The following is a 9,317-nucleotide window of genomic DNA, read 5'->3' on the forward strand; positions in this document are numbered from 1 at the left end:
TTTCCTCAGTTCTGTTGCTTGTTTTCTCTCCCTTCCCAGCCCGCTTTTTAAAATTTAATTTTCCAATGACAGTTGACATTCAATGTGTTAGTTTAAGGTGTACAGCATAGTGGTTAGCCATTTACATAATTTATGAAGTGATCCCCCTGAAAAATCTAGGACCCACCTGGCACCCATACATAGTGATTACAATACTATTATTATTTTAATAATAAAGTGTTACGCACTTAATTTTTATTATCATTATTATTTTTAATCCTCATCTGAAGATAGGTTTTACTGATTTTAGAGAGAGGGAAAGGGAGGAATGAAGGGAGGTAGTAAAGGAGGGAGGGAGGAAGGGGGAGAGAGAGAGATGGGTTGCCTGCTCTCACGACCACAGGGATGGAACTCGAAACCTAGGGATGTGCCCTGGTCAGGAATTGAACCCAGAACCTTTCGGTGTATGGGATGATGTTCCTGCCAACTGAGCCACCTGGTCAGGACTTAAAGTAATTATTGATAGATATGTGGTTACTGACATTTCATTATATTTTTTTCTTTTTCTTAAAGAAGTCCCTTTAACATTTCTTGTAACACTGGTTTGTTGGTGATGAGCGCCTGTATCTTTGTCTTGCCTGGGACCAACTTTTTATTTATTTACTTATGTATTTATTTATTAATTAAATATATTTTTTATTGATTTCAGAGAGGAAGGGAGAGGGAGAGAGAAACATCAATGTTGAGAATCACTGATGGGCTGCCTCCTGCATGCCCCCTACTGGGAACAGAGCCCGCAACACAGGCGTATGCCCTGCCCTGGTTCATATGTCAACACTCGACCTCTTAGCCGCACCGACCAGGCTAACTTTTTATTTTGAAAAGTTGCAGGAAGCACTGGCTGTTTTGGCTCAGTGGATAGAGTGTTGGCCTGTGGACTGAAGAGTCCCGGGTTCGATTCCGATCAAGGGCACATACCTGTGTTGTGGGCTTGATCCCCTGTAGGGAGCGTGCAAGAGGCAGCCGATCAATGATTCTCTCTCATTAATTGATGTTTCTATCTCTCTTTCCCTCTCCCTTCCTCTCTGAAATTTATATATATATATATGAATGAAAAGTTGCAGGAACAGTTCAATGAACACTTGTCCATCCAGATTTTCAAGTTAATACTTTGCTACATAAGCTTTACCTTTTTTTCTCCCTGTCTCAAACACGCACACACACCCTATGTATTTTACACACACACACTATATATTTTACACACGTACACACTATTTTGCACACATACACTGTATATTTTACACACACTATATATATTTTACACACATACACTCTATTTTGCACACATACACTGTATATTTTACACACACTATATATATTTTACACACGTACACACACTAAGAGGATGAAGAGTTGATTACTCACATAATGAGGCTGTCTTGGGAGAGCGGGGTAGTGCTCTCAGGATAATCCAAAATAGCCTCAGCGAGCAGGAACAGGAGACTGACTGGTTGGGCTTTTATTGAGAGTGGAGAGTGGAGCTGGGATGAGGGTGCCTCGCCTTGCTTGGGGCTTGCGTGGGTAGAACTTCCTGCCAACTCCAAGGGGAAAGCATCAGGCTTTTTTGTGAGCCTCCTCAGATGTCGGGTGGAAGGAGGTGACGGGGAGGGAATGGTGCTTGAAAGCTGACAGCGGTCAATCGTCAAAAACGGAGTCAGACTTTATCACAACTGGTAGTCAGGTGGGTGACTCTGTGAGGACAGGGCTGACGTTGGTGGCAGCAGTTTATTTCTGTTAAAGAATACATCGTTTGAACAAGCAAACATTATCCTGTCTGGTCCACAGAGACGGCAGGAACCCTGCGATGGGCTTGTACAGCTGAGGTCTGGCAGCCACTGACGTCAAACATTCAGGCACTGGGCCTCATGGATTTCTCCGCAGCGTCGTAGAGACGGGATAAGGCCCTTCAGAGGTGAGTGCCTGGGGAAGGAATTCTACACAATCTTGGCACAGCCTATAAAACTGTTACTTCACGAAGTCTTAACGCACCAGAATCGGGCCATGTGGGGTCTAGACCAGTGGTTATGACCCTGGCAGACTCAACACCTGCTTTTTTTTTTTTTTTTGCTACTTTTTAAAAAAATGCAGATTTATTGAGAGATAATTCACAAACCATTACCATTCACCATCTTAAGGTATAAAATTCAGTGGTTTTCACCATTGCCAATAACAATTTTAGAATATTTTTATCATCCCCAAAATGAAAGCTTGTGCCCATTAGCAGTCACTCCCCCTCTCCTTGAGCCCTTTCAACCCATGGCAATCATTCATCCACTCTCTGTCTCTGTATTTGTGTGTTCTAGACATTTCATAAAAATGGAAGCACAGTATGCAGTCTTTTGTGTTGGCTCCTTTTGCTTAGCATAGTATTCTCAAGGTTCATCCACCTTTGTAGTGTGTATTGGTACCTAGTTCATTTTTATGGGTGAGTAATATTGTATGGATATGCCATATGGTGTTTATCCGTTCATCAGCTGATGGACATCTGAGTTGCTTCCACTGATATTAATGTATAATGTTCTGTGAACATTCATGTACAAGGTTTTTTGTGTGTGTTGTGTGGACATGTTTTCATTTCTCTTGGACAAGCTAGGAGTGGAACTGATTATAGAGATAGAGTGGGAGTGAAGTGGTATCTCACTGTGGTTTCAATTTGCATTTTCATGATGGTTAATGGTGGTGAGCATCTTTTCAATACACAATTATGTTTATTGGCAGTCTGTATATCTTCTTTGGAGAACTGTTTATTCAGATCCTTTGCCCATTAATTAAATGGGTTATTGATTTTTTTTTTTTAAAGAATCTTTTTTAAAATATGTGTTTTTTATGGATTTCAGAGGGAGAGCGAGAAAGAAACACTGATCGACTGCCTCTTGCATATCCCCTAATGGGGATTGAGCTCCCACCCCACCTGGGCATGTGCCCTGACCGGGAATCAAACCAATCATTTCCTGATGTTCAACCAGCTGAGCCACACTGGCTAGGCAGGTTATTGATCTTTTTATTATTGAGTTGTAAGAGTTATTATTTACTCTGGATACCAGTGCTTTATCAGGTATATGATCTGCAAGTATTTTATCCTATTCTGTGGGTGTCTTTTCACTTTCTTAGTGATGTTATTTGAAGCACAAAAGGTTTTATTTTATTATTTTTAAAATATACTTTATTGATATTTTACAGAGAGGAAGGGAGAGGGATAGAGAGTTAGAAACATCGATCAGCTGCCTCCTGCACACCCCCTACTGGGGATGTGCCCGCAACCAAGGTACATGCCCTTGACCGGAATCGAACCTAGGACCCTTCAGTCCCCAGGCTGACGCTCTATCCACTGAGCTAAACCGGGTAGGGCAATTTGAAGCACAAAAGGTTTTAATTACCTACTTTTTTTTTTTTGTCACTTGTGCTTCTGATGTAAACAAATTTCTGAAGATTGACACCTGTTCTTCTTTTAGGAGTTTTAGTTTTTGATCTTAAATTTAGGCCTGCCATCCACTTTGAGGTAACTTTTGTGTAATGCTCACTCTTTATGATCAAGTTTGTAGTGGGCCTTTTACCATCCTGAAAGGAATTTTATAGATAACATTACATATCCACATAATTAAAAAAATTCTCAAGTCATATGTGCAGGTAAAGAGTCAATGAAAGGAAAGCATTAAAATATTTGTTTCTATATTTAAGTACTTGGGCACAGCTACCCTAGAAGACGTAGGAAGCAATCCCGTGTTGGAGACTATAGGTTTGGATTAAGAGAAACAGGACTGTCACAAATCATTGTCTTCAGTGCAGTTGAGTGAGGTGAGCCATGGGTGGATGCTGCTGGAACACTGAGTATCGGGGAAGTGGATCCAGACCGGGTGTGTGAAACAGGAAAGGAAGGATGCAGTACCTCGGTGGGGGCAGGCTCTACGTGCTTACACTAGAAGGCATCCCAGGCATCCAGGTGAACTGGGTCTTATCCTCAGGCGAGTAACCCCCTGTGTCATGACCTGGAACAGCATCAGGACAAGTTATCACAGAAAGTTCTCCAGACCTGAGGTCTCAGCATGTGCTGAGGCAACGTTCTGTGTGTAAACAGCCTTTGATGGCCGTGGGGAAGAGAAGGACAGACTGGGCTTCAGAGAAGGGGATGGTGGATATCCGAGGACAGGGTCAGAGGATGGGGGAGAATGGGGGTGCTCACTGCCTGGCTGGTATGGCTCAGTTGGACATCATCCCATGAACGGAAAGGTTGCTGGTCAGGGCATACGCCAAGGTTGTGGGCTGCCTCCTGCACGTCCCCTGCTGGGGATCGAGCCTGAAACCAGGGCATGTATCCCGACCGGGAATTGAACTGGTGACCTTTCAGTGCACTGGAGGACACTCAACCAACTGAGCCATACTGGCCAGTCCTACGGCAACATTTTATATGGTCTGTGCTGGATTTATTTAAATACACATTTATCATTTCCTTTTCTTTCCTTTTTTTTTTTTTTTTTTGCAGGGGGGTGGAGGTGGTATGTTTTCCTGAAGAACAACTTCTCTATTATTTTTTAAAATTCTATGTATTGATTTTAGAGAGTGAGAGAGGAAGGGAAAGAGAGAGAAACGATTTGCTGTTTCATTATTGATGCATTCATAGGATGAGTCTTGTATGTGCCCTGACCGGAGATGGAACCCATGGCCTTGGCATATTGGGACAGCGCTCTAACCAACCGAGCTACCCAGCCAGGGCTTCACTTTTGAACAATTACGTATTTGATAGTTTTCCCTCCGCACTTTGAAAGTAGCCTGCCGTTACCTGCAGGTTTCTATTTTGCTATGGAGGGGTCCGTCACGATACTTTTCTTTAACAAAAAAAACTTTAATGTATTTTTATTCTGTTATATGTGGAACTTTGTCAACTCTTTTTAAAAATATATTATATTGATGTTTTACAGGGAGGAAGGGAGAGGGATAGAGAGTTAGAAACATTGATGAGAGAGAGACATCGACCAGCTGCCTCCTGCACACTCCCCACTGGGGATGTGCCCACAACCAAGGTACATGCCCTTGGCTGGAATCGAACCTGGGACCCTTCAGTCCGCAGGCCAATGCTCTATCCACTGAGCCACACCGATTAGGGCAATCACGATACTTTTCATTTCTTTACCAGTGGTGAGTCTTCTCCCTGCTGGTCTTTACGACTGTCACCTTGCCCTGTCGTTGTGGCTCAGTTGGTTGAACATCCATGCACCAAAAGGTCCCTGGTTCGATTCCTGGTCAGGGCACATGCCCAGGTTGTGGTTTGATCCCCAGTGGTGGGCATGCAGGAGGCAGGCAATCGATGTTTCTCTTTCACATTGAAGTTTTTCTCTCTCTTTCTCCTTCTCTCCCTCTCCCTTCCAATCTCTAAAGTCATTTTAAAAAAATGTATTGGGGACCCTTTCCCCCTCCCTACGTGGGAGTTCATTCTGTGGGACTCTTTCCCTCTCCCCATGTGGGAGTCTGTACTTGTTCTTCAATAAATTCCACCTTTGCTATAAAAAAAAAATTATTTTTTAAAAATAAAAACATGCCGAAACCGGTTTGGCTCAGTGGATAGAGCGTCGGCCTGCGGACTGAAAGGTCCCGGGTTCGATTCCGGTCAAGAGCATGTACCTGGGTTGCGGGCACATCCCCAGTGGGGGATGTGCAGGAGGCGGCTGATCGATGTTCCTCTCTCATTGATGTTTCTAACTCTCTATCTCTCTCCCTTCCTCTCTGTAAAAAATCAATAAAATATATATACATATAAATAAATAAATAAAAACATTTTTAAAAATTTAAAATGTGTCTCCTTGGTATAGAATAATGTGCACTTATGCTCGGGACTCATGACTTCTGAGCCTGAGATGCCTGCAGGTGGATTCACTGGGTGAGAAATGTGCCCATTTTATGTTTCAGCTGCTGCTAACAGATCACCGACTGGCTGTCCACTTCCAATGCCCAACAACTCTTCCTGCATGACCTGCCCAAGCTTTATGTTTTCATACCTTGTTTTACTTTTTATTTTTCAATTTATTTATTAATTTTAGAGAGAGGAAGAGAGAAAGAAACATTGATTTGTTGCTCTAGTTGTTTATGCATTCATTGTTTGATTCTTGTATGTGCCCTGACCGTGGATCAGACCCACAACCTTGGCATATGGGGACTACACTCTAACCAACTGAGCCACCCAGTCAGATCCCTTGTTTTACTTTTACTGGTATGAAGTGTGCATATTTTGTGTTCTTTTTTGTTGTTAATCCTCACCAAGGATATTTTTTCCATTTATTTTTAGAGAGAGTGGAAGGAGAGGAAAAGGGGAAGAGAGAGAGAGAGAGAGAGAGAGAGATGGATGTGAGAAAGATACATCGATTGGTCGCCTCCCCTGCATATAACCTGACCTGGGACCAGGGATCAAGCCTGCAGTCCAGGTACATGTGCTTGACCCAGAATCGATGCACGGGCCAATGCTCTAACCACTGCCACTGAACCACCAGTTGTGATGTATTTTGTGTTCTTGTAGTTGCACTTTGGTCTTGGGCAGTGTGGTTTAGAGATTGGAACATCATCCATGCACTTAAGGGCCATGGGTTTGATTCCCAGTCGGGACACATATGAGAGGCCACTGATTGATGGCTCTCTGTCACATCAATATTCCTCTCTCTCCCCCACTCCTTTCCTCTCTCTCTCTAAAATCAATAAAAACATATCCTCCAGTGAGGATTAAAAAGAAGTTGCAGTAGCCCTATCTGACTTGGCTCAGTGTATAGAGCGTCGACCTGCGAACTGAAGGGTTCTGGGTTCCATTTCGGTTAAGGGCACATGCCCGGGTTGCAGGCTCGATCCCCAGTGGGGGTCGTGCAGGGGGCAACTGGTCGATGATTCTCTCTCATCATTGATGTTTCTATCTCTCTCTTTTCCTCTCTGAAATCAATAAAAATATATTTAAAAAAATAAAAGTAAAATAAAACGTTCCTTGTGTTTTCCCTTTAAAAAGCAAATTAAAAAACCTCTCTGTAGCTCTCTCTGACCCTGTTCTTCTCTCATCCCGATTCTCAGTTTATCTCCCCCTTGTACAGATATGAATTTGAGAAAGAAAACAAGTAAAAGAGCACACCCACACCCCTGCCTGTCACCATTTTTTATTATTTTTGAAGACATAGCTCCATGTACTGAACTCCGTCTTTTTTCTTCTTCACTTTTCAGCCTGCAGCACGAGACTGAAAATGACAGCTCAGAATATTCCTGAGGAAGCACTACCGTGTGACATGGAAATGGAAGGATTTACAAGAAAGGATCCCCATTTCACCATCCCAGCTGACAGGTGGGACTCTCAGAACTGGGAGGGACACCTGAGACAATTAGCTTTAACTCGGGAAAAGCCTGGGGCTCAGGAAGAGGTTTGTGAGTATCCTGGACTTGGGAGGCCTTTGAGTGCCAGCTCTGACCTTCCAACATCTCGGAGGATTCCTGCAACAAATGGTTTCCATGTACATGACTCAGAGGTTATGCGTTTGGATTGTGACCCAGCTTTACATGGTTCTCAGAGAAGTTGTGTAGCTACAAGAACTGGTGACAGTGTTGCCTGTGAGAAAGCCTTCTGCCATTCCATGGAAGTGATTCAACAACTGGGCAGAAATCCAATGAGAGAGAAGCTCTATAAATACCCTGAAAGTGTTGAGTCTTTCAGCCATTTTACCCCTCTTGGTGAACAAAAGATAACAAAAAGAGGGAAGAAACTGTATGAAGGCAAGGACTTGGGGGACATCTTTACCTTGACTTCATCTCTTAATGAAAGCAGGAGGAGTCACCCCGGGGAGAAGCTGTATAAATGTATGGAATGTGGCAAGTGCTTCAAACGGAACTCTTCTCTCATTTTGCATCACCGCACTCACACTGGAGAGAAACCTTACACATGTAACGAGTGTGGAAAGTCCTTCTCCAAGAACTATAACTTGGTTGTGCATCAAAGAATCCACACAGGAGAGAAGCCCTACCAATGCAGTAAGTGTGGGAAAGCCTTCAGCGATGGGTCAGCTCTGACACAACACCAGAGAATTCACACCGGGGAGAAACCTTACGAATGCCTAGAATGTGGAAAAACCTTCAACCGAAACTCATCCCTGATTTTGCATCAAAGAACTCATACGGGGGAAAAACCATACCGATGTAACGAGTGCGGGAAGCCTTTCACAGACATCTCCCACCTCACCGTGCATCTCAGGATCCACACTGGGGAGAAGCCCTATGAATGTAGCAGGTGTGGAAAGGCTTTCCGGGATGGCTCGTACCTCATCCAACACGAGAGGACTCACACCGGAGAGAAGCCCTTTGAATGTGTGGAGTGTGGAAAGTCCTTCAACCGTAACTCTCACCTCATCGTGCACCAGAAAATCCATTCTGGGGAGAAGCCCTACGAGTGTCAAGAGTGTGGGAAGACGTTCATCGAGAGCGCTTACCTCATCAGGCACCAGAGAATTCACACTGGCGAGAAGCCCTATGGCTGTGACCAGTGTCAGAAGCTTTTCAGGAACATCGCTGGCCTCATCCGGCACCAGAGGACTCATACTGGGGAGAAGCCCTACGAGTGTAGTCGGTGTGGCAAAGCCTTCAGGGACAGCTCCTGCCTGACCAAGCACCAGAGAATTCACACCAAGGAGACCCCGTACCAGTGTCCAGAGTGTGGGAAGTCCTTCAAACAGAACTCTCACCTTGCAGTACATCAGAGACTCCACAGCAGGGAGGGTCCCGGCCAGTGTCCTCGGTGTGGGAAAATGTTCAGGAGGAGCTCAGCCCTGGTCCGACATCAGAGGACACACCCTGGGGAGCAGCCCATGGAAGCATAATGGGTGTGGGCACACTCGTTTCCTGCGTGCCCTCGGAAACCTGTGTGAGCGAGGGGTGTCTTCCAGGGTGACTCCTCCCAGTCAGTGCAAAATAATTTTTTTTTTTTATTTGAGTGATGAAATCTTTGTGTGTGTGTGTGTTTTTAATTTATTGATTTTTTTTTGAGAGAGAGAGAGAGAGACACTGATTTGTTGTTCCACTTAGGCATTCATTGCTTGATTCTTTGCTGGGGTCCAATCCCAGCGGGTCCAGGAGTCCCCAAAGGTGTGGACGGAGTCGGCGAAGAAGGAATGACACGAAGACAGCCTTCAGTTGATCAGCAGCCTAGTCAGGACCTCTAGCCAGGATCTCCAGCCAAAGTTCTGGTCGGAGTTCTGGTTAGGAACTGATCAGGATCTGATGAGGATCTGATGAGGATCTGATCAGGTTGTGTTGTTTATTGTCTTGTT

The 9,317-nt window shown here is 44.3% G+C and overlaps 1 protein-coding gene across 1 annotated transcript; it reads left to right on the forward strand.

The window, feature by feature from the left end:
- Positions 1 to 7,227: 7,227 nt before the first annotated feature.
- LOC102427227 (zinc finger protein 329-like) lies at positions 7,228 to 9,056 on the forward strand (the record flags this gene model as incomplete). Its single annotated transcript, XM_023748873.1, has 1 exon — positions 7,228 to 9,056. A coding segment is annotated over one exon (1,640 nt), but the record flags the coding sequence as incomplete, so codon positions are not given.
- Positions 9,057 to 9,317: the final 261 nt, after the last annotated feature.

The sequence above is a fragment of the Myotis lucifugus genome, unplaced genomic scaffold, assembly GCF_000147115.1.
Source record: "Myotis lucifugus unplaced genomic scaffold, Myoluc2.0 scaffold_1996, whole genome shotgun sequence".
NCBI lineage: Eukaryota > Metazoa > Chordata > Mammalia > Chiroptera > Vespertilionidae > Myotis > Myotis lucifugus.